Genomic DNA, 26,405 nt, shown 5'->3' on the forward strand with positions numbered 1-26,405 from the left:
ATGCTCTGAGCAAAAAAACCTGAAACCTTGAAGTAAACACTTGTTGTAAGTACGGTAATTATGTCCCAGCAGCCATTAACAATTAGTAGTCTGAAGTGTTTTGCTCAAACTGTAAGTCATTTGTGTTACAATGACACGTGCTTTTAGAAATTCTAATGGTTTACAAAAAATTTTTATATACTTAATGTTTGCACTGCATGTACAATTGTTTAAATATGTTAAATGGAAATCTGGTAAATAAATCAATGAAAACCAGTTCATTTGTCTTTCACGCATTAATTCAGATTTTCAAATTATATAACAGTTTGCTTGGGCGAATTTATCGTCATTGAGGCAAATCTATTCAATTTACCGTGATACGTACTTTAGGCCATATCGCCCAGCCCTACCATTTATTGCAAAATCGACCAGAAATGGGGCCATTTGTTCATGCTATGTTTGTGCTGAAAAAAAAAAAAAAGTTTGTGCTGCAATCATTTTACAGATATTGAGATATTAATTTCGAGTAATGACGTCAATCGCAGCTCCTCCATCGCGACTGATGGAGCGTACCAACTCTCTCAATAACTCCTCCATCGCGACTGATGGAGCGTACCAACTCTCTCAATAACAGAGTGGAGTCCCAACAACTAGCCTACACGTAGCATAAACGAATGACACCCCTTAGGTTCCATTTTACAGTTAATGGGGGGCTACGAGTCACGCCACAATCTATAAAACGATAGCAGCACAAAAAATATTCACTTCATAATTCTATTGACGGGTGAATTCAGCCAGCCACTGCGCAACGCCTTCAAGCAGGTACACAAGCTGTATCTGTATCTTCAGAAGAGGCTTCCTCCTGGGGTGACAGCCATGCACACCAATTTGATGTAGAGTGTGGCGTATGGTCTGAGCACTAACAGGCTGACCCCCCACATTTTCAATCTCTGCAGCAATGCCGACAGCACTGCTGCGACGATCTTTCAAAGAAAGCATTTGGATGTGACGCTCGGCACGTGTCTGTTCTGAGTGGACCCTGCTCTTTTAAAATGCTGGATGATCTAAGCCACTGTGCTGCAGCTCTATTTCAGGGTGTTGGCAATGTTCTTGTAGTCTTGGCCATCTTCATGCAAGGCAACAATAGGTCTTTTAAGATGCTCAGAGAGTTCTTTGCCATGTGGTGCAATGTTGGAACTTTCAGTGACCAGTATGAGAGAGTGTGAGAGCTGCACTACAAATTTGAACACACCTGCTCCCTATGCACACCTGGACCTAGTAACACTAACGAGTCACATGACATTTTGGAGGGAAAATGACAAGCAGTACTCAATTCTGACATTTAGGGATGTAGTTTCTAAGGGGTGTACTCACTTTTGTTGCCAGGGGTTTAGATATTAATGGCTTTATTTTGAGGGGAAAATAAATCAACTTATATTAATTATATAAGCTGCACACAGACTACTTTTCATTGTGTCAAAGTGTCATTTTGTCAGTTTTGTCCCATGAAAAGATGTACTAAAATATCTGCAGAAAAGCAAGGGGTGTATTCACTTTAGTGATCCACTGTAGATTCATGTCAAGGTTTTCCCGATTTAGGAGTATTTTAGATAAAAAGCTAATTAGGTTCGCTACAACAGTGCCTTTTAGAGAAGTCTGCTTTAAGATGGCGGCTGTTTACTAACGCCGGCAAGTCTATCATTTCGCATCCAGTTCTACATATATGTGATATCTACAGTAGCCATATGTGGCCCTATGTTTGTAGCAACTAGCAACTGGGCATTGTTTGTAGCGTCTGTAGGTCGCAGTCAGGTATTATTGTTTTCTTATCTAGCAGCATGAGATGAACATGACATTTACTCTCGGTCCGTTCCTCATTGTGTCCCGAAGACCGCGCTTTGTTTTAGTTCCGCTTTACCTGGTATAATTCAATAATCGGAATTTGGATGTTGGTGAATTGTTCTCGAATCTTCCACGGCCGAATCGCAAATAATCTAAGAATCGGAAATTTTGCACGCTTCTACTTTTGACAACGTTCAATCATTAAATTAGTATGGGAAGAAATGGTGGCCGTGGGGATTTCATTAGATCGGGTTGTTGCGGAAAGGCTTTCGACGCAAATTGTTTTGAAAATCTGGTAAAAATGTATTCACGGTTAGAACAAACAAAATAAAGACTTTAGTGCTACTACAATTCTTGTAGTAGTGACATCTAGGTAAGAACTGGAGAAATCTTTTTGAAGTTTTACCTTGCCTGTGCTGTCAATATCTTTCCTTCTGAACACCCCATAATTCAAGGCCACGGCTGTGTTGTCATTGATGAGCTGAAGGACCTTCAGACCTGCCATATGTGCAGCCTGGAGAACTGACCTTCGCTCCGCCTGATTATAAAATGCTGGAACAGTGATAACGGCGTCTTTGATTGGCTGTTCTACAAGTCATGGGAAGAGAGGAAAATGACATTCGAGTTAATGCTGACATTGATATTCATTTTCTTCCGGAGTATAAAACTAACCTGCAAAGTCTTGAGCCAGTCCACGAGAATAATTGAGCATCATTCCTAGAAGCTCTTCTGGCGTATACTGCAGTTTCCTGATAAACGGACATGGTGTTATTCTCATGGATGAAAGTGGAAAAAAAAATAATTTGCCTTAAATCCTTGATATCTATTTATTTTTTTGGGTAAGCATGTTTTTTTATTTTATTTTTTGACATTGCAGAGACTGAGCAGGGGTGTTGGAGGGGTGTTGCTGAGGTGGAAGTTGAGTTGCTGAGTTAAGGCAAATCACTCTACTTTCATTAATCGGACATATACATAAAATTTCCCTATTTTCCGCACTATATGGCGTACCCAAAAGCCTTCCATTTTCTCAAAAGCCAACAGTGCACCCTTTAATCAGATGTGCCTTACATATGGATTAATATTGGTTAAGACGTGACACGAGCGTAGCTTCATCTAGTGGATACATAAAGCCTCTCCAACAACAACAACCACAGGGTGACCCAACAACAACTTTTTAACAATTTAATAAAATCAAGAGTGAAGGAAGAAAAATATTATACTCATAGTAATTGGAACCTTAAAGTGCTTGTGACACGAAAAAGCATGTTTATTTCATAATACACGCGGTATTTTATGCTCCTGAATGATATGGACCGCTTGGATGTGTGTGGAAGCGATCGCTATATTTATTTAGTTTTTTGAATCCCGCGCCAGGAAAATGAGTGACTTCCGGCTTCGGTCTCGCATTGAGGAGGAGGGCGCTGTGACGTGTACGGTAGAAGACGTCCTCTTCACGCTACAGTGTACTGTTGTGTATGAGGACGAAGGATTCAGCTGATTTTGCGGATTAATACTTTTATTTTTTGCATCACGCCAGCCAAACGGCTGCAGAAAAATCATTCTGTATGCGGGAGAGGCGTATGCGCCTTTTTGGAGTTTCAAAAGGTTCCCATTCACCTTGGATATTTACTGTGGGACCATTGGACTTACAAGGAAGTGAGTAAACATCTTGTTTTGTATTATGTCAAATACGAATACAGTGATTACAAAGTAAACACTATAAAATTCCTTTAAATAAAGGACTACTTACGTTTGATCATTGATAGGCATGTAAAAAGCTATCCTCACGCTCATTAGCAGTTAGCTGTTAGCACGTTAGCTACACAACAATTCCAGCCACCCTCCTCCAGGGAACGAACTGTAAATTGCTCTCCGCCGGGCGGTTTGCCGATCCGTAAAGAAACTCGACAACCGGGTCGTCATGTCAAATAATCCAGGCTAGTTATGTGTGATTTTCCACTTCGAAGACTTTGAAACATCCCTCGGTTCGGGTTAGCATGTCGGCTAGCTGTCACTCCTTCTGGTCTGTTTACATTCTCCGAAGCCGGGGAGGGGAAATGACATATGTCCGATTTAGGTGTCATAAAATATCGTTTGGCAGGTGTGACAGTAAAGGTAAAGTCGACTGTTTTGACCATTATGGAGTAATTTTGCCATGTCGTCTTGAATAAATGGATTTTTATTATTTTATATTCCATTTAGCACAAGTTATTTGTCATGACCATGCCATTTATTTAGCAATTGGGGAAAGTACTTGGGTAAAAAGAATATCCTGTAAAAATATTGAAGTAAAGAGACAGAAACAATGACATTTTGCCGCTCTCTTCGTCGCGTTTTCCTCATTGTGAATAGTTCCCCCTCGACGGGCTGACTGGTCCTTCTCAAGCCATTTATATAGCTATTGGGGAAAAGTACTTGGATAAAAAGAATATCCTGTAAAAATATTGAAGTAAAGAGACAGAAACAATGACATTTTGCCGCTCTCTTCGTCGCGTTTTCCTCATTGTGAATAGTTCCCCCTCGACGGGCTGACTGGTCCTTCTCAAGCCATTTATATAGCTATTGGGGAAAATACTTGGATAAAAAGAATATCCTGTAAAAATATTGGGAGTAGAGAGACTGAAACAATGACATTTTGCAGCTCTCTTCGTCTCGTTTTCCTCGTTCTGAACACTTCCCCCTCAATGGGCTGAATAGTAAAACCGATGAGCCTAGTCTACCGCTGACGTCATCCACCTGTTGGGGACGCTAAAGCCCTATAATTGTAGGCGTGGCTAACCGGCAGATTAAAAGACTAATTTCTCGTCATCTGCGCTTTGCTAAATTGTTGTATATGGTCGAATCGTCTCAAAATATGATTCTAATTCACATAATAATGCCATTTAAGACTTTTTTTCTGGTGTCGTATGCTCTTTAAAACATGCACTTCAAGAAACAATTATGGAATTTTCATTGAAAAATTATGTCCTTTGAATGGCGTCCTGCTGCGTGGGTGCATTCGTGAAATCTGCTGTTCACCACTTAAAAAACCGGAAATTTTTGCCTATTTACAGACATGAGCACGTGGCAGCACTATGAGACAGGAACCTTAAGCAAGTAAACAATGTCCCATTTCAGTAACCATGGTGAATTCAGGATGAAATTCACAGTATTCCAGCTTAGATGAGGAATCAGTGAAGAATCTTAACAGTAGATTTCAAGAATGCTTTAGCATAGACTTCATTACCTGTTGACGTGACACTTCGTCATTCTTTGTGCGACGCCTTACCATAGGGGGCCGAGCTTGAATCATTCAGTAATAATCAGTCGAAGGCGGCACACGGCCATGTCCAAGCCGGGTTTAAGCTTGGATTTTGGAAGAACTACGATAGCTTTACCGCATACAAACAGGAAGGATTGTCTCAGGAGTGATTTGTTCGAGGATTCAAGGCAAATATTATATTTTTTGTACCACGAATGCATTTTGAAACGCTGTGAAAAAAAATAATCAATGGGAGAATGGGAACCGCTACTGCATTGGAGTCATTCTACGACATTAATACGTAAAATAGATGTGTAACTGCCCGGTTTTTAGCTCAACAAAGAATTGAGACAGTTTCACGTCCATATCTATAAAGAATTCAGTGATTGAAGCATTTATTCGCAAGAATTTTCTTCTTTGTTTACACATGGTGGCGGCTTAAAGACGAGCCGCACATTCGCCATATTTACGTAAGTTTCTTTTGCTTTTAACCAAGAATCGAGACAATTTTACGTCCATATCTATAAAGAATTCAGGGATTTAAGCATTTATTCACAAGAATTTTCGCCAGAAAAAGCTTAATTCACGTCAGGCGGCCGCGAGCCTCATTCGCTGACAGAGTAGCATTGTACTTCGACAATATACGTAAAATAAACGCTAACTGCAGTTTCTTTGCTTTTAACAAAGAATCAAGACTGTTTTACGTCCATATCTATAAAAATTCAGGGATTTTAGCATTTATTCACAAGAATTTTCACCAGAAAAGCTCTGTTTACGCCAGGCGGCCGCTAGCCTCATTCACTGACAGTAAATAGTGTATAATGATTATAAAGGGCTATTCTATTCTTTAATAAGTTGCGATTGTATATAGAACTTGTTAATAATCTATTTAATTATTATTTATAATCGATTCTGCATGTTTTCCTCAAGTATTAAGTTTCTGGTGTTAAATTGAGTGATTTATTAGCTGTTGAAAACTTGCGGTAAATTAAAAAAAAATTAAGTTGCTATTTTAGTCAAAAACTTGACCAAAATTTTTAACTATGTTAAATATTGCCATTGATCCTGAAAATATAGGGGATTATCTCTGCATTTGGTGATTTTTGTGCATTTATAGTGTAAAATCTGAGACTTTTATAGCCATTTTAAGTTGTGTTATTTAAAAAATAATGAATATGTATTTTATAAGGGAACAACTTTGAATTTTTTGACGCTGCTGCTCATAGAGACTCATATATGGCTCAGGTAGATGCCTGTTTTGGTTTTAGGTTGGTAGCAGCTTTGGTTTTGAAAATATTTAAATTTGAATTTTTTTTTTTAAATAGGCCCCCTACAAATCAGCCCCGTTACCCGTGTCATGTCAATAGGTTATGAAGTCTATGGCTTTAGTACAGGAGAGCGCCATTTAAAGGATGTCATTTGTTAAAAAGTGAAAATTCCTTCACGGTTTCCTAATTGGCATATTTTAAGGTTTCAATTTCTAAAAATAAAACTTTCTTTCATCACTACTAATTGATTGTAAAAAAGTTCCCTTTTTGGGGGGCTTGGGGTCACCCTGTCTATGGATAAATATTGGTTACTCATGGCATGACATTCCCTTTAGCACAGCTCCATCTAGTGGATACATTAACACAAGCACTACTACTACTACTACTGCACCTTATAATAAGGTGCACCCTATACAGGTAGTCACAAGGTTACGACGTGCCCGACTTACGGAGTCTCGGCTGCTATTTTGTCCCCAGTCAATTTTTTTTTTAATGTTGACTATTGTTTTGTGATGCATGTACCTTTTGCACCATTTTGCCGCAAGAAGCGTAGAGCAGGTAGTACTTCCGCATGAGAGTAAGAGTGCATGTACACACGATGACAAACGTATTTGCGCACACAAAGAAGAGCGCGTTTGCTCCATTGAAGAAGTCGCGCAGCCGAGAGAGAGAGGGGGGAGAGATGACAGCTGCAAGCCTGTGCGCACATTTGTTGCTTGTGAAGCATTCACAGAGGAAACACCTGTATAAAAAACCTTTCGTACTGTTTATTGTGCGTTTCGTTTTCAATTGTGGTCAAATACTTGGGGCGAGTTTATTCGATTGTTTTTGATGATGTGCGTTCGCTAACTGATACATGCTTATCGTTTGTGTGGATTGTTATTACTGTATTAGCAGCTGGTTATAAAGGCAAATTTGAATTGATGTTATTGAAGATGAAACCGATTTCATTTTTATTTTAGGTTCATTCTGCAAGTGTTGATGTCATGAGCAGCTGAATGAAGTCAGCAAAGCAAGCGGACGTCTGACATAGTCATTTCGGAGCTTAGCTCACTGTCTAGCTAGGCCAAGATCGTACAATCATATTTTTTAATAGTTATTTTGAGATTTGGGGGGAATTTAGGGGTACTTAAAGGGTTCGTTCTGACTCATGCTGAAGTTCGGGTTATGTCGCCAGCGTCGGAACGTAACTCGCCCATAACCCGGGACTACCTATATATGAAAACAGTTTTAAAATAGTCATTCATTGAAGGTGTGTCTTATACTCCGATACGCCTTTGAGTTTTCTGTTAAAATAGATCTCAATAACTAGAAATGCTTTGCTCTTCCATGGTTCCTAGAAATTTTGCGGCATTTTCGGGTCTGTTTCTTGTTAACGCATTGGTTGAATTAAAGAATAAATGTTCATTGGCCCCTCACAGTCAAAATGGATTGGACCTCTAGCGCAGGGGTCCTTATCTGCCGGGTACCGGTCCGCGGCGCATTTGCTACCGGGCTGCACAGAAATAATAATTAACCACCGCATTCAGGCCGAATTAACCCTGTGCCCCTGCTTAACACACCAATATCCCTGTCTACTCTAGATATAATACTACATGATAGATTAGAATGTCATAGAAATCCACTGATTGGACTGCTAGCAGTACATCTGGTTTGTGTATATAATATATCTATGTGCGCTTGTCCTCGATAATAACGTATTACTAGGCCGCGGGCGCAGCACATTTGTTCCCGGAAATAATTAGCCCCCACACGAGCGACAATGACTGGAAAACAGACGTCTTTGGAGATATTTTTGCGGCGAAAAGGGCACCTGATGAGCCTACAACCTCCAAGACCCATGAACTGCGAAGTAGTGGATTCGTGACCAGTTTGTGAATAAGCCGAGTGATTCGAGCATGTTTGTGCAACAGGAGGATCAGCTTGTAGAGATCGCAAATGACGGCGACCTTATTAAACGTACATTTGAGACAACAACTCTACCGAGGTTCTGGATAAAACTAATTCTGGAATATCCTGACATCGCTACGAGAGCATTGAAAACCTTGCTACAATTTCCAACATCGCATCTTTGTGAAGCAGGCTTCTTAATGCTTAACGACAAGGCTAAGTCGTTAATGGTGAGAGCGGTGTGTAGTTGTTGTGTGCAGCTAACATGGCAGGATTTATCTGAGGAGAACTTTTCTACATGTCCTTCCATGATCAAACGTAAGTTAATATTCCTTTCCTTCAAGAAGGTTTGTAGTGTTTACTTTGGAATCGCTGCATTTGCGCATTTTGCGGCTATGTTTAACGTTAGGCGCATGCGCAGAACCGCATCGTTGCAATTTTTGATGGGTTGCAAAATTTGTCAGAACACCGGTCCGTGAAAAAAAAAAGACCAAAATAACACCGGTCCGTGGTGCAAAAAAAAGGTTGGGGACACCTGCTCTAGCGCTGTCAATGGCAGCAAATGAGTTAAATATTATGCAAAAAAATTGGCGTGTCCCGGATGGTAGCATGCATGCTCTGTCTTGTTTCGTCTCCCCAAGTGTCTCGCGTCCCGATTCGGGGCATACGACCATCTCGTATCAATTAAACCCCCACCTGCTCCCCCAAATTCTACAATCTGGTAAGTACTGTATGTAAAAATAACGTTTTTTTTTCCAGATCATTCAGCCTTAAAAATGATGCCCCGAATTATTTAAGGGTAATCTTGGAGGGGTCATGGGGAATATTGCACGCATTAACTGGAATTCAACAAAATACATTAATTATACGCACACATTCACATACATTATGAGCTTGGTCGTAGAACGGATGGTGCTCGTATCATGAGGGTCCACTGTATAGCAGTTTCATTAGCAAACTTCATGTTATCATTCACTGTCTTTACTACTAGTGCGCTAACAGTAAAGTGATACGTCCTATTTTTACAAAAAAATAGTGTCCTAATAAGCGCCTTGAACGAATTATTTTTCACGTAATATTTTGGGAACGGACACCTGAGTATGCCAACCCTTTGCTTTGCAGTAAGTGTTGGACTTTGTATGCTTTTGCCTCAGTAGCTAGCTACAATTTATACATGTTTTCTATATAACCCTCTGCATATTGTAAACCTTTTTGCCTCTATCTGGAGGAGGTTGCACTGGTACTGCTCCAAAATAAATCACTTAAAAGACTCTGGTATGTGTCTGCCTTTAATGGCTTGGAGTCACGAAACTTGTAGGCTTAACAGCCGTAATTAGGGGGGGGGAGCTTTTGCGAAATGTCAACTGAATGGAAAGCTTCATTGTTTCATGAAGCTTCATATTCTCATGACCACTCAAGGCGTGAACCCAGCATTAGCATCGACTCTAGAGGCATTTAATCGGTATTTATTGAGGCTTTGATATTTTCACGTCTATTAAACAAAGCATGACCAATATCACTTAGGTGGCACACATCAAAGTGTTGGAAAATAATCAACTGGTCAATGGCATACAGTACACTACCGTTCAAAAGTTTGGGGTCACTTAGAAATTTCTTCCCTTTTGAAAGAAAAGCAGTTTTTTTCCCAATGGAAATAACAATAAACTAATCAGAAAAACACTATACATTATTAACATGGTAAATGACTATTCTAGCTGGAAACGTCCGGTTTTAATGCAATATTTACGTAGTTTTGTAAAAAGGCCCATTTACAGCAAACATCACTCAAGTGTTCTAATGGTACATCGTGCTTGCCAGTTGCCTTAGAAGTATAATAGATGATTAGAAAACCTTGTGCAATTATATTGGCACAGCTCAAAACAGTTTAGGTGGTTAGAGAATAGAGAAGGCGATATACCGAAAATTTATCGTTACCGAAATTCTTCACAATAACCAACGTAATTTTGACCATATCGGTAAATTCGATAATTTTGATAAAACAAGAAAATATAGTCTTTTTATCCCGCTCTGACTCTGTTGTTTGCCTATGTTCATTCCCGTTTAAGAAAGCAGTCAGTGTGCTTACGTATATGGTCACATGGTTATCAGGAATTCAAACAAACAGAAATACGGTACACTAGCGGCTATCACTACAAGCAAATGTGATGGAGTCGGGCTTAAGGGAGCTTCGCCAAACTTTCACCCGACATTAAGTCGACTCTTGGCAGCCTCCAAACAGGCTTTCAACCACTTTCCTCCCTGGTTCTCACGATTTCAGGAGAGGGTGGTGTCACTGCTCTCTATTGGAAGCCAGGCCATAGGCTAACGCTAGCTACAAATGAACGTGATGGGAGTCAGATAGCGGCTCTAACCTTGTCAAAACGGCTGAACTTAATGAGTGGATTGGACACGGACTGCATTAAGCAATTAGTGTTATGCGTTATTTTGTATCTGTGTGTATGTGTGTGATTTCTTTGATATCCCTTTTATGATGGTAAAGCATTCATCATAAATTATAATCCAACAGTGAAGCCTATAATATGACCATTTAATGGCCACAGCTATTCTTTTGTATATGCTTGCTTTATTCTGTGCAAAATCTTAAATGTTTCATTGGCAAAAGAGCAATATAGCTTTCATGTGTGTGTCTGTGTGGGGGGTGCATATGTACGTGCATGTATTAAAAAATGCTCTGGGGAAAGAAAAAACTGAAACCTTGACGTAAACACTTATGTTGAGTACGGTAATTATGTCACAGCAGCCGTTAACAATAAGTTGTCTGTTTGAAGTGTACTGTTCAAACTGCAAATCATTGTTATAATGACATGTTTCCACAGTCATCGTATTCATTTTTATAATGTTGTACATAGTTCAAGTCATGCAAGCTGTTATCAATGTTCATACTTGAATTCTTATTGTTTATAGAGGTAGGATAGGATATAATAGGAATTATGACGTCATCCCAATAACATTATTTATCGGCCCGATAACATACTATATAATGTTTTTGCCACGGTGTCGGTGGATTGGAATGTGTGCGTTTGTTTCCACTCCTGTTTTGCCACTATGCAAGTTTTTTTACCGTTCTAGAGGCCGTATTTTTCCATCACTGAGTGATAAACCTTACTATAGTAATTAGCAAATGTTTGCATTTTACAGTGTTAGTTATAAGTTAGTAAGTTCTTGAGAGGCCTTTTGGTGATTGATAGGCTTGCTGTCCTATAATTGCACTAATTAAACTAATTGCATTAATTAAAATAAATAGTTTCATGGGCCAAGACCACAAAAGTCTCCTCTCCTGTTGCACCAAAAGTTTTATCTGCTGACAAAGCACAATACCTGTTTGGTTTGTATTTTAGTTCAGTGCTTATTGTTCAGGGGAACACATAGTCAATGATATTGACTGATTGTGATTGACTCAAATTATATTTGAAAAAATAAATATGGGCTTTTTATTAGAAGTCAAAACTGTTCATGTCTTTGTTTTAGTTTATCATAATAATCTTCATGTCATCAAGAAAATTCTGGTTAGGTCAAAGGCAAATCTATGCTGAATCCACCCCTAGTATTTTTTACTTACATGTGTTCAAAAACTCGGGTGAATAGACATTTAAAAATTATATATCATCGGTTATCGTATCGGTATCGGCCTTGAGGAGCAGGAAGTTATCGATATCGGTTTCAAAAAATGGATATCGTGCACCCCTAATTGTTTACAATAATTTTTTAGATATTTAATGTTTAGAGTGCATGTAAATATTTAGAGTGCATGTACAATTGTTTAATGTGTTAAATTGAAAGCTGGTAAATAAATCAATGAGAAACATTTTACAATTTATCGTCATTTATAGTTATCGAGGTAAATCTGCTCAATTTACCGTGCTACGTACTTAAGGCCATATCCCCCAGCCCTATTAGAGCAGCTATAAAACTGATCTTCCTTTGAGCTAGTTGGGTATCTGGAGCATCATCTTTGTGGTTTTGATTAAACTCTCAAAATGGCCAGAAAAAGACAACTTTCACGTGTAACTCGACAAATGTAGGCTATTCCATAAGAGAAATTGCCAAGACATTGAACATTTCCTATAACGCTGTGTACTTCTCCCTTCAGAAAGCAGCACAAACAAGATCTAACCAGAGTAGAAAGGGAAGCGTGAGGCCCCGCTGCACAACCGAGCAAGAAGACAAGTACATAAAAGGGTCTCTAGTTTGAGAAATAGATGCCTCGCAGGTCCTCATCTAGCAGCTTCAATAAATGCCATTGTCAATGTCGACAGTGAAGAGACGACTCCGGGATGCTGGCTTTCAGGGCAGCGTGGCAAAAAATGATTTTTGAAAATTATTATTTCAAATAAAAATCCTTATTTCTAACTTTGTCAATGTCTGGACTATATTTTCTATTCATTTTGCAACTCATTTGAAAGATAAAAGTGGGACTTTTCAAGGAAAACACAAAATTGTCTGGATGACCCCAAACTTTTGAACGGTAGTGTATGTCAACATGATACCATTGGCGACAAAGTCAGACACTCACTCAGATTGTTTGAAGTAAACCGTGTCTCGAACGGGGTCAACTTGCAATTGGTGCTCAGGAAACCGTTTCCCGTAAACCGCTACCTGTGGGTTGTCGTGCTTCTTGCCCATGAGATTTTGAAGGTGTCGATAAACCGTTTTAGGGTTTTTCACAGACTGAAAATGAAAGAAGAAACTAGGATTAGCAGAGATAGGATGCTAAACATTCAACAGAACACATTCATGTATGACAGAGCTCCCTCCCCCAGAAAAAAAGACGACAATTGAGTTTATCATACCACTCCTAGAGCATTGTCACCAAAAAGTCTTTCATTTTCCTTGAGACATACAACTGCAGGTGTTTTCCTCCTTGACTCTCTAAAAATAAAACAAGTGATAATGCAATAACTGCCACCTCATAATTGGACATACAGTGTATCACAAATGTGAGTACACCCCTCGCATTTCTGGAGATATTTAAGTACATCTTTTCATGGGACAACACTGACAAAATGACAGTTTGACACAATGAAAAGTACAGTGCCCTCCATAATTATTGGATTTATAATAATTGTGTTTTTTAGCTTCTAATATTTTTTTTTCTAAATAATATGGGACCTTAACAGAAGAAAAAAAATCCAACCTTCAAAACAAGTGCATTTATTCAGTGGGGAAGAAATCCCACATAAAGAAATAATTATTTGACATCAAATAATGTGTGTCACAATTATTAGCACCCCTGGTGTTAATACTTTGTACAACCCCCTTTTGCCAACAAAACAGCACCTAATCTTCTATAATGTTTCACAAGATGGGAAAAGACAGAAAGAGGGATCTTCAGCCATTCCTCTTTGCAGAATCTCTCTAAATCATCCCGAGACCAAGGTCCTCTCCTCTTCAGCTCACCCCACAGGTTTTCAATGAGGTTGAGGTCTGGGGACTGAGATAGCCATGGGAGGAGCTTGATTTTGTGTCTGGTGAGCCATTTCTGTGTAGATTTGGCCATATGTTTAGGGTTGTTGTCTTGCTGAAAGACCCAGTGACGACCCATCTTCAGCTTTCGGGCAGAGGGCAACATATTTTGATTTAAAATGTCCTGGTATTTCAAAGCATTCATGATGCCATGCACCCTAACAAGGTTCCCAGGTCCTTTGGAAGCGAAAGCCCCACATCATCACTGACCCACCACCATACTTCACAGTGGGTATGAGCTGCTGTCTACACGTCAACAAGCTGTTTGGGAGGCATGCACGAAGAAAACCTTTCCTCACTCACAATCATAAACGCAAACGTCTGGAGTTCGCCAAGCGGTATTGTGGCTTCAACTGGGACCGTGTGCTTTGGTCAGATGAGACCAAGATTGAGCTTTTTGGCATCAAACACTCTAAGTGGGTCTGGCGTGCCACGAAAGATGCGCATGCTGAAAAGAACCTCATACCCACTGTGAAGTATGGGGGTGGGTCAGTGATGCTGCGGGGCTGTTTCGCTTCCAAACGCCCTGGGAACCTTGTTAGGGTGCATGGCATCATGAATGCTTTGAAATACCAGGACATTTTAGATCAAAATGCAAGACAATGACCCTAAACAGATGGCCAAATCTACACAGAAATGGTTCACCAGACACAAAATCAAGCTCCTCCCATGGCCATCTCAGTCCCCAGACCTCAACCTAATTGAAAACCTGTGGAGTGAGCTGAAAAGGAGAGTAGAGAACCCATGTCTCTGGATGAGTTAGAGAGATTATGCAAAGAGGAATGGCTGAAGATCCCTCTTTCTGTCTTTTCCCATCTTGTGAAACATTATAGAAGATTAGGTGCTACTTTGCTGGCAAAAGGGGGTTGTACAAAGTATTAACACCAAGGGTGCTAATAATTGTGACACATATTATTTGATGTCAAATAATTATTTCTTTATGTGGGATTTTTTCCCCACTGAATAAATGCACTTGTATTGAAGGTTGGATTTTTCTCTTTTCCATTAGGGTCCCAGCTAATTTAGAAAAAAAAAATATTAGAAGCTAAAAAACACAATTATTATAAAGCCAATAATTATGGAGGGCACTGTAATTAATATAAGCTAATTTATTTTCCCCTCAAAATAACAAAATTTAACTTATAATATCTAAACACCTGGCAACAAAAGTGAGTACACCCCTTAGAAACTACATCCCTAAATGTCCAATTGAGTACTGCTTGTCATTTTCCCTCCAAAATGTCATGTGACTCGTTTGTGTTACTAGGTCCAGGTGTGCATCAGGTGTGAGCAGGTGTGTCCAAATTTGTAGTGCAGCTCTCAGACTCTCTCATACTGGTCACTGAAAGTTCCAACATGGCATCACATGGCAAAGAACTCTCTGAGGATCTTAAAAGACGTATTGTTGCGCTACATGAAGATGGCCAAGGCTGCAAGAAGATTGCCAACACCCTGAAACTGAGCTGCAGCACAGTGGCTAAGATCATCCAGCGTTTTAAAAGAGCAGGGTCCGCTCAGAACAGAACTCAGGTTGGTCGTCCAAAGAAGCTGAGTGCACGTGCTGAGCATCACATCCAAATGCTTTCTTTTAAAGATTGTCGCGGGAGTGCTGTCAGCATTGTTGCAGAGATTGAAGAGGTGGGGGGTCAGCCCGATAGTGTGCAGACAATATGCCACACTCTATATCAAATTGGTGTGCATGGCTGTCACTTCAGGAGGTAGCCTCTTCTGAAGACTGCACTAGAAAGCCTGCAAACAGTTTGCTGAAGACATGTCAACAAAGCACATGGATTACTGGAACCATGTCCTATGGTCTGATGAGACAGGCGGGCTTTCCTGTGTTCCGTCTTCAGAAGGGGTGAGAGCCATGCACACCAATTTGAAAATTTGATGTAGAGTGCGGCGTATGGTCTAAACACTAACAGCCTGACCCCCACCCCCCCCACCTCTTCAATCTCTGCAGCAATGCTGACAGCACTCCTGTAACGTGTCACATGACATTTTGGAGGGAAAATGACAAGCAGTACTCAATTTGGACATTTAGGGATGTTTTTTTTCAAAGGGGTGTACTCACTTTTGTTGCTAGGGGTTTACATATTAATGGCTATATTATGAGTTATTGAGGGGTAAATAAATTAACTCGATTATATAAGCTAAACACAGACTACTTTTCATTGTGTCAAAGTGTCATGTCAGCGCTGTCCCATGAAAAGATATACTTAAATATTTGCAGATATGCGAGGGGTGTATTCACTTTTGTGATACACTGTAGCAAATGCATGTTTTGTGCCCTGTGTTTAACTTATTGTTACCCACTTGTTGAGTACAATCTCCATCGGTACACCGGGTTTAACGATTGCCATCTTCATCCATTCACTCCCTACATCTATTGACATGACAGCCACAGCATCTGGAAACAAATCATTTGAATTACATTTACTGTATAATCCTATACTCAAAGATCACTGCTGAAAATGCAGACCATAAGATTGAAAAAGTAAAAAAGTTTGAAAACGTGTTCATACCTGTGCGAGAAATCACCATCGCTAGAACAAGGCAGAAGGAAGCAGCCAACGACAGCTTTCTCCTAATCATGATGAGCTGAAAGGACGATGGACATACAAAATTAGAAAATACTTTTATTTCTCGAACCTCGTTCTTTATGTAGTTCATGTTCAATCATCCTCGAACAAAATTTCTCTACTTGAGTAATGAACATAGTAAATGGCGATGTAACAAAAAGAGTAAAAGAAAATACAGTACGTCACTCTCCGTGTTATCAACCCTTTATGATGGCTTTAGTTTTAGTGTCCACGAATGCTTTAAGGCTGAATACCAGAAAACACTTGTCGTTATGTATTTCTTCTCAATACCATTTGTTGTGTATTTCTTCCTATTCACTCAAAATCAGGTTAAACAGAAGCGGTAAGGGACATTTTGAACATCATGTAATCAGGTAAACTAGTACTGCACGCATCTAGTGTAAGAAATGAACATGAAATTTTTAGCTAGCAGGAGTGCATGGACAAAACCGCATGACAGACATGAACTTACCTATCTTCAGTTTATACAAATGCTAACAGAATGGTTCCTTCGTGTTTCTCCTGATATTAGACGGCGGCTGCTGACTTTATACAGTATATAAAGCAGCTATGTTTAACCAGCGGATAGTTTGATGATAGCTTATCACCGGCTTGTCTTCATCAACCGGGCCCTGAACGCGGCGTCACCTCATTGGATCCACTGAAACCGCTGCTTGTCGGAAACAGTAAGTAAACAAAATTTGGTTGGTACTACATCCGGTTACGCAATACAAATAATATTCTGCACGAGTAAAAGATACAAACTATAAAGTAAACAAACTGCTGGATTGTAGCCTCAAAATACGTTTGATTAGCGAATTGAAACTATTCATAGTAAATTATAAATTCACACAATATTTAATAATAAAAAGAGGAATATATTTTGAGCTTTTACTTTGAAAAATATTTCCTTGCATTGGGCAAGCAGTTTGACACAAATGACGCGTGCGCAACGCTCCTGCATTTAAGACCCTCCCCTTCAAGCTCCACGCACAATCCGGTGATTGGTCCACGTGCTGTGACCAATAACGTAAACACCGGCAGTTGGTCCACGTCCAGAACTAAGGCGGTAACCGAGGGTAGATATTAGATTCATCTCAAATCATTTCATTGCAACCTTCCAAAATATTTTCTTGCCTTTAAAAAAAGAAATGGCTCCATTTATTAAATCTATATAGAAGGTCAAGAAATCCAAAGGCTTTAAAAACATTGTGTTCATGCCCCAGATTTAAGCTGTTTATTTAACTTTAAATTTTTAAACCTCTGGCATATTTTTCTCAAATTATTTGTTTTCTTACACTACCGTTTAAAAGTTTGGGGGCACTTAGAAATTTCCTCCTTTTTGAAAGAAAAGCACTTTTTTTTTCAATAGAAATAACATTAAACTAATCAGAAAAACCACTGTAAACATTATTAATGTGGTAAATGACAATTCTAGCTGGAAAAGTCCGGTTTTAATGCAATATCTACGTAGTTATGTAAAGAGGCCCATTTGCAGCAAACATCACTCTAGTTATAATGTTACATTGTGCTTGCTCGTTGCCTTAGAAGTATAATAGATGATTTGAAAACCTTGTGAAATTATGTTGGCACAGCTCAAAACAGTTTAGGTGGTTAGAGAAGCAATAAAACTGATCTTCCTTTGAGATAGTTGGGTATCTGGAGCATCTCCTTTGATGGTTTGATTAAACTCTCGAAATGGCCAGAAAAAGACAACTTTTACGTGAAACTCGACAATCTGTTTTTAGAAATGAAGGCTATTCCATAAGAGAAATTGCCAAGAAATTGAAGATTTCCTATAACGCTGTGTACCACTCCCTTCAGAGAGCAGCACAAACAAGATCTAACCAGAGTAGAAAGAGAAGCGGGAGGCTCCGCTGCACAACCGAGCAAGAAGACAAGTACATAAAAGGGTCTCTAGTTTGAGAAATAGATGCCTCACAGGTCCTCATCTAGCAGCTTCATTAAATAGTACTCGTAAAACGCCAGTGTCAATGTTGACTAATAAAAGGAAATTATTAATATGCACAAAAGAACACAGACATTGGACAGAGGAAAATTGGAAAAAAATGTCATGGACAGACAAATCATAGTTAGAGGTGTTTGGACTTTGGATCAAAGAGAAAATTTGTGGGATGCAGAGCAACTGAAAAGATGCCGGAACTGTGCCTGATGTCATCTGTCAACAATGGTGAAGGTAATGTGATGGTCTGGGGTTGCTTTAGTGCTGCTAAAGTGGGAGATTTGTACAAGGTCAACAGGACTTTAAACAAGGAAGGCTATCACTCCATTTTGCAACGCCATGTCATACCCTGTGGACAACGCTCGATTGGATTCAATTTCATCCTACAACATGACAATAACCCGAAGCACACCTCCAAATTATGCAAGAACTAGTTAGGAAAGAAGCATGCAGCTGGTATTCTATCTGTAATGGAGTAGCCAACACGGTTAACAGATTTCAAACCCATTGAGCTGTTGTTGGAGTAGCTTGACTGTATGGTACGCAAGAAGTGCCCATCAAGCCAATCCAACTTGTGGGAGGTGTCTCTGGAAGCGTGGAGTGAAGTTTTCTTCTTCTCAACAAATTAACAGCGAGGACACCATAGGTCTGCAAAGCTGTAATTATTGCAAAATGAGCATTCTTTGAAAAAAAGTTTGAAGGAGAAAATGATTATTTTAAATAAAAATACTTTTTTCTAACCATGCCAATGTCTTGATTATATTTTCTATTCATTTTGCAACTCATTTGAAAAATAAAAGTGGGACTTTTGAAGGAAAACACAAAATTGTCTGGGTGACCCCAAACGTTTGAACGGTAGTGTCTATGGCTTTTGTCTTTTGAATGTATCGATATACACAAGTACAGTGTTTTTCACACACACAAAAAAATCGATTTTTGCTTTAAATGGTCATGTAATAGTTTAAAGTACATTAAGAACAGTTCATTTAAATGACCATGTAAAAAACAACAACAACAAAAACAAAAACAGATATCGCAAGCAGTTACTCTTTTTTTTTTTTTTTTTACTTGGACTTGGTCATTTTTTGGATTACTACTTTTTACATTTTGAAGTAACGCTACGCATGACTAAAATTTTTGGCTACCCAACCCACCTCCGGTATATTAGGAGACGTGATATTTCTGCACAAATAAAGCCTCCACATTATCAACAATCGTGTACTCTTTCAATTCAATTTATTCACACATTCATATTTACAAAGTGTACATCATATCATAGCGCCGAGCCAAGATTATGTGTGAGTCAGGTCTCCCTAAGAAGCTACTAAAAGCTTTTAGTCAGGATCCTGCGTACATCAAGACAGTCATAAGAAAAATTACAGAAGAGCAGAAAGGGTGAGTTATAGCATATTATAGTATCCTCATACAATAACATACCAACAAACAATAAAACTGAATACACACACACCAAAAAACTTCCCAAGAAGAGAATTTATAACCTAGGTATGTTGGTATTGTTATATTTACTGATCATAGTGCTTTTTAGCATCGTTTTAAAGGTGGAGATGGATTTCAACACGTTTGGATTTTCGTCGAGCTCATTCTAAATCTGAGGGCCTCTGGTTACCATGCTTAGGCTGGTGCTAACAAGTCTTCTTTTATTCCACTGATGAGATCTTTGTTCCAGGTGTTATGAGTATGGAAAGGAGTCCATTTCATTTCGGCATCAGTACACAAGTACACAACTACAATTCTGAAGGACTATATATAGGTTTTAGAATGAATCACATACCAGGCAAGATAAAAGTGCCTTTAATAATGTTTTTATCGAATCACATACCGGGCAAGATAAAAGTGCCTTTAATGTATGGAAACACATAGAAGCATAGATGCAAAATGCAAAAGATGTGACCTCGGTATAATTACAGGTAACTACAGACAGCTTCAAATGACAATGATATTTTCTTTTAGCAGTTCCTTTTGGTGCGGATGAGGTCTCTCTGCAAATTCACTTCGACGTTCCCGACGGGTTTGCTACCAGGCGGGTCCGTAAGAAGAGTGAGTTTGTTAAAAACACCTCTGCCAAAGTAGTCAGCCACAACAGAGAATCCATCATGGGAGCTCTGCAGCTGAAATACAAAAACAGCTGAATTCAGGGTTACCGGATGGGAAATCATACCATAAAATCAATAAAACCCCGCCCAAATAACAACCTCCTGTTCAAGATGTTTCACCTTTTACAATTCTATGTATATTTTTGTATTATAACCAGGAAAAAATACAGGAGTAAGAGTCAAGAATCTGCATTAGACAAGGTGATGATGCTGGAACTTTAGTTTGGTGCTGTTCCAGTGAGATTTACATAGATGACTGCCTGAAGAAAACATCAAAATTCCCTCGGTCCTTGATGACATGGGGCTGCATGTCAGGTAAAGGCACTGGGGAGACAGCTGTGGTTAAATCTTCAATAAATGCACACGTTTACAAAAGTTCCAGCATCATCACCTTGTCCAATGCAGATTCTTGACTCTTGACAAGGTAATGATGCTGGAACGTTTGTTTGGTGCTCTTCCAGTGAGATTTACAAAGATGACTGCCTGATGAAAACATCAAAATTCCCTCAGTCTTTGATGATATAGGGCTGCATGTCAGGCAAAGGCACTGGGGAGACGTCTGTGGTTAAATCTTCAATAAATGCAAAAGTTAACAAAGTTCCAGCATCATCACCTTGTCCAATGCAGATTATTGACTCTTGACAAGGTGATGATGCTGGAACTTTTGTTTGGTGCTGTTCCAGTGAGATTTACAAAGAAGACTGCCTGAAGAAAACATCAAAATCCCCCAGTCCTTGATAATATGGGGCTGCATGTCAGGCAAAGGCACTGGGGAGATGGCTGTGATTAAATCTTCAATAAATGCACAAGTTTACATTGAAATTTTAGACAGCTTTCTTATCCCTTCGATTGAAAATATTTTTGTCATTTTCCAAGATGACAATGCATCATGTTCCTTGGAGAAACATTCATTCAGTCAATGTCATGGCCTGCAAATAGCCCAGATCTCAACCCTATTGATAACCTATGGTGGAAATTGAAAAAAATGGTCCACAGCAAGGCTCCGACTTGCAAGGATGATCTGGCAACTGCAATCAAAGAGAGTTGGCAAAAAATTGATGAAGGATACTCATCAAGTCCATGCCTTAGAGACTGCAAGCTGTATAAAAGCCAGAGGTGATGCTACTAAATACTACAGAAGTGTTTTGATTGTTATTTCTTTGTTTGTTTCTCAGGATTCCCTATTTTTTTCCTCAGAACGGAGTGATTCCATATATATTTCCCTGCACTTGCTCTATAAAGTTAACATTTACTGACCACCAAATGTTTTTTTTCCTTCAGTGTTTCTGAATGCTAAAGAGTTGCACTCTTGAACTAATTCATTATTTTTTCAAGCTTTTTATCTTGAGTTTGTTGTATGTGATAAAATGTCTGAGTGAGACTGGTGATTCCATACTTTTTGCAAGAGGTTGTACTATACCTGTCTGTTGAAATGGTCATGCAGGTCACGTTTCTGGTCCTGGGCCCGGAGCATGTCAATGACTTTGCGGTTTTCCGGAGCACACGTTGGACATTCGGCCTCGTTGTCGGCATAACTTTCGAAGCAGTGTTGGTGGAAAGAGTGGCTGCACAGGAAATGAACTGATGGAAGTTCCAGGGGACTGTTGCACATATTGCACTTGGTCTTCTGGAATATTTTGGCACTTTGGGAACAGATTGATTTTGAGTTACAGTGGGGCAAATAAGTATTGGGCAGTTTAAAAATTGCAGGGAAACTTCAAACTGAAACTCCTGTTAACCCACCTTGTTTTAAGCTCTTGGATCTCCGAGCGGAGGTGAGCAGTTTCTTCGCGATATTGTCGTATCTTACATTCATCGCCCTCTATCTGTAGGCTCTCCCTTTGTAACTTGTTGATCAGGTAGTCTTTAATAACAGATAGTGTTGCTGTTGAGTTGTGGGCCAGTGTCTGCACCACTGCAGAGAAACAGATGTATAGCTCTACATTTTGTTCAAAAGTTTAAAAAAAAAAAAAGATGTTCTTTTATTTTTTACAATTGGAAAAAAAATACCAAGTAAAGGAGGCATCAAGTTGTTTTGGTCAATGTGACCCAAAACCTCACTGATGTAGGCCTTGCAGTCTTCTTCTTTTCTGGCAAAGTACCCCAAAGCTTGTTCCCACAGGCAACCTTCCTGGTCACCATAACGTTTACAGGCTTCAACCACTTTGTCATACACCTCATTCTGCATGTGGTAGTGCATAATCTGTTGGTACCTGTAAAAGGGGGGGGGGGTTATCGTTAGACCTGTCGCGATAATAAATTTTAGTAGGCGAATTATTGTCTCATAAATTATTGAAGATATGCGATATGATTGTCAATTGTTTTTAATCAATTCAACCACTAATGTATTGACAATGCATCACAAGAAATAACCCGTACAAATGCAATACATTTTTATTCTTAAATAAAACACAAACTATATTAAAAATATTAACTATTTGAGAAAAAAACCCACACAAAATGCATGAGTCATTTGAAAGCCAGCTAAGTGCAGAAAATGAAATAGGTGAGAAATCCAACACCATTTTTGTTCTCTGCCAATTATAGAGCCCATCAAAAGTGTGTATTTAATCCAAAATGACTGTCATCTTGTCCTACAAAGTGTGCATGTTAGCAAATTATTCATTCCCAATCAGATTTTTCATAATGGGTGTCACTTTAAAGCTAATCTTAGTTTAGAATCTCAAGTATGTGATATTCACTCCAGAAATCTTTATATATATGTTGAATATGACATGCTTTTATTTTGAAATACTCACCCAAAGTATGTTTGTTAAGTCGCTAACTGTAAGCTTTACACTTAGTTCCAAACCCCCCCCCCCCCCCCCCCCCCCCCCCGCATTGTCTGCAAATGCTGTAAATCAGTGAGTTTTCATGTTTAAGGAGTGACCTTTACCCACAAGCATAGACTTAAAAACTATTGACCTGAAACTTTGTCATTCTCTGCGTCACGCCTCACCATAGGGGGCCGAGCTTCATTTTGTAATAGTCAGCTGAAGACTGCACACGCTGCAGCCCGGATATAAACTTGGATTTTTTGCAAAAGTACGGAAACTGTACCGCATACAAACAGGAAGGTTTTTCTCTGGAGTGATTTGTTCGAGGATTCAAGGTATTGTAATCATTATAGTTTTTGTACCATGCATGCATTTTGAAACGTGAATACAAAGGGAAAAACTAGCTACTACGACCGCCATATTAGATTTCTCGCTAGCGTTATAACTTGAAATTTTTACGTAACATGAATGGTAACTGGGCTTTTTTTTACCTGTAACCAAGAATCTTGTAGGAAAACCTGTTTGTGGGTGTGTGCTTTAGTTTAATTGTTGCGATGCTGGCCCTTTAAGAAGTGTGAAGCTCGCTAGCTCTCTAGCTGTCAGCCTTTCTGCATTTGGCAACAGTAATATTATTTCGAATTTTGCCTCATTTTGATCACTCAAGTGGCCAGCGTATCAATCACCTCATGTTAACACAGGCTGCACAGATTGTGAGAATTTTGTCCACGAACGATCAATGAAGTGATAAGAAGAAACGCACAACATAGAAAGTCCCCGAGCTTCATCTACGTCTTGCTGAATCCATTTTTGGAGATTCTGTGTGTTCGTCTGGTTTGAGTTTGCAGTTTTAACATTGTCTACACACTGCTTACTTCAAACGCACAAGTCAGTAGCAGAAAATGTCAAAGATGGCGCCGCCCATGTTTCGCTCAGGAAACTTGTCTATAATTGATAATAATGTACTGTTTTCCTGCTGAGTTATCACCAAGTCGGTGTTGTCCTTGTAGACATGTGCTTGTCTGTCAATGATCATTTTGAATAGTTGGAAACTTTTATTTACTCATTTATTTTTGGAGTAAATTTTTTTTTTTTTTTTCCAATTTTACAGACGAAAACATTTTTAGTCAATGTCGACTAAAACTAGCGTTTTCGTCAACAAAAACTAGACGAAGACATTTTGAGATGACAAAAATATGACTAAGACAAATAAGTATTATCGTCCAAAAGTAAGACGAAAATTGAAAGGGCTGCCAAAAACACTATCACGAGTGAAAAAGAGTGTCATTACGTGAGCAAATTTACAGAATATGAGCGACGGGCGAAACCCAGAAAAGTCTTTCTCCCGCTTGGCGTGCCCAACTGTCGCGGCATCCCGCCATCATCATCAACACCTGCCGCTCATCCTTGTTGTCTCCAGTGATAGAATTTTGTATCCAAGTACATCTGAATCATTTGTGCTTACAAGTGAACATTAACCATAATGTTGCTTTGTTCATATTATGCCATTGTTTCTTTGGCTGTCTTGGACTATGGTTACGTTGCTAGAAGACTTCAGTAAATCAGTGTTAAGTGCTTGTATATAAACGTTTTCATACTTTTCAGAGTACCGTATTGGCCCGAATATAAGACGGTGTTTTTTGCATTGAAATTAGACTGAAAGAGAGGGGGTCGTCTTATATTCGCGGTCTAGACGCTATACCCATTCACGACACTAGATGGCGCCAGATATCACTGAAGCAATGTTCTGTCATGACAGATCTCAGCTACTCTCAAGTGGAACAAGTTTGCATTATTTTTTTGCAATGTTTTTCCTTATTCAGATTTGTTTCAAGATTACAGTTACAGTTAGACTTCACTTTGATGGTTAATGCAGTTATTGCAATATTGTTTTTTTTTTTTATCACAATAGATTGTTTTTTTACATTTAAAAAACCAGAAGACTTTCCTTTACGAATGTGATTGCATTTTAGTTTACATATTTAAATGTTCAGATAGTAAGATTTGAATGAGGCAAAATAACATGCTATTTCGCTCAAAGATATTTTTATAATTATTTGTTTAGGATGTACTGTCATTATTTTCTGTATAAAAATTAATTTGGTGTTCAAAAAGTCTTTTATCAAACTTGAGTCTTGAAAAAGAGGGGGTCGTCTTATAATCAGGGCCGTCTTATATTCGGGCCAATACGGTATTTAGCCTTAAAAATGATGCTTTATTCAGGGGTAAAATGTGATTTGTTGCAAACATTAACTGAAACTCATTTTCAGGTTACAAGCTTGGTCATGGAACGCATTGTGCTCGTATCATGACAGTCCACTCTATTTGAATATATTATGTAACATTACACGATGTACATAATAATAACAGGTGGAACTTCCATTACGAATGTCACAGGAACCAAAATACCGCGAATTGCGGTAATAAAAGACCCTCAAAATCATCATGGCCTTGTGCCTAAAATTTTGTTTTGGTCAATATATATAGTCACAATGCAGAGGTGCGATTGCGCTCTCACCATTCGCTCTACTATGCAAAAATGGTACTCAAGTGTTTCTTTTGTTTATGGGTGGAGTGTCACGTGAACCTTCACTCTCATGCATGTATTGTATGTGCAGACTTTTACTTACAATTTGCCCTTCTCATACAGGTAAAGGACACCCTCCTTAAAATTGTGCATCTGACAGAGGACCAGGGCTTTATCAAACACAGTATTGTCACTGCGAAGGAGCGACAACGCTTCACCCTGGAGGATCTTTTTCCTCTGCAAAACAAAATGTAAATGTTTATTTCCAAGCAGCATTTTTTTTTATTCCTTGCAACATGCAAGAAAACAATCAAAAAGACACAAAAAAGAAAGCACCTCTACCTCCCTCTCTCCAGTCAAACACGTGGTACGTTTAGGGACAGCCCAGAAAACACAATACTCAACATTGCGCCCTGAAGCATAAATGCAACCCGGTTCATTATACAGTGGTACCTCGACATACGATCGCTTCGACAAACGATCTTTTCGACATCCGACGTAAAATTTGACGTGCCATTTGTTTCTACATCCGACGACATGCTCGAAATACGACTATTTTTGACAGCGCCGCAGTTTCTTTGTTTTGCCGGAAGACGGACGCACGGCTGATTTTCTTGTGAGAGAAATCAACACAAAAAGGTTAGTTCAGGTGGAGAAAGAAAGGTGACGCTTGCAATTGAAATGAAGATGTAAATGATAGCAAAATATAAGCATGGTGTGTGCATCCATGAACTAGGTCGA

At 39.1% G+C, this 26,405-nt stretch overlaps 2 protein-coding genes across 3 annotated transcripts in view; both read right to left on the reverse strand.

Moving 5' to 3' along the window:
* hyou1 (hypoxia up-regulated 1) overlaps positions 1–16,960 on the reverse strand; it is a 67,463-nt gene extending 50,503 nt beyond the window's left edge. The window contains exons 1-7 of one of the 2 annotated variants that reach the window (XM_057820927.1): positions 16,759–16,960; positions 16,230–16,305; positions 16,021–16,114; positions 13,032–13,110; positions 12,755–12,909; positions 2,494–2,570; positions 2,228–2,409 (exon numbers count right to left, since the gene is read on the reverse strand). In XM_057820927.1, the coding sequence (XP_057676910.1) occupies positions 2,228–2,409; positions 2,494–2,570; positions 12,755–12,909; positions 13,032–13,110; positions 16,021–16,114; positions 16,230–16,299 (657 nt within the window). In that variant the 5' untranslated portion in view covers positions 16,300–16,305; positions 16,759–16,960. The remainder of the gene's footprint in view (positions 1–2,227; positions 2,410–2,493; positions 2,571–12,754; positions 12,910–13,031; positions 13,111–16,020; positions 16,115–16,229; positions 16,306–16,758) is intronic. The other variant, XM_057820928.1, reaches the window with a different exon arrangement.
* A 2,371-nt stretch (positions 16,961–19,331) lies between these two features.
* Positions 19,332–26,405, reverse strand: part of vps11 (VPS11 core subunit of CORVET and HOPS complexes) — a 36,566-nt gene continuing 29,492 nt past the window's right edge. Inside the window, exons 12-16 of the mRNA XM_057821066.1 lie at positions 25,768–25,901; positions 22,374–22,576; positions 22,107–22,278; positions 21,784–22,006; positions 19,332–20,378 (exon numbers count right to left, since the gene is read on the reverse strand). Coding sequence (XP_057677049.1) covers positions 20,217–20,378; positions 21,784–22,006; positions 22,107–22,278; positions 22,374–22,576; positions 25,768–25,901 — 894 coding nt within the window. The 3' untranslated portion in view covers positions 19,332–20,216. The remainder of the gene's footprint in view (positions 20,379–21,783; positions 22,007–22,106; positions 22,279–22,373; positions 22,577–25,767; positions 25,902–26,405) is intronic.

Source organism: Corythoichthys intestinalis, chromosome 18 (assembly GCF_030265065.1).
Source record: "Corythoichthys intestinalis isolate RoL2023-P3 chromosome 18, ASM3026506v1, whole genome shotgun sequence".
NCBI lineage: Eukaryota > Metazoa > Chordata > Actinopteri > Syngnathiformes > Syngnathidae > Corythoichthys > Corythoichthys intestinalis.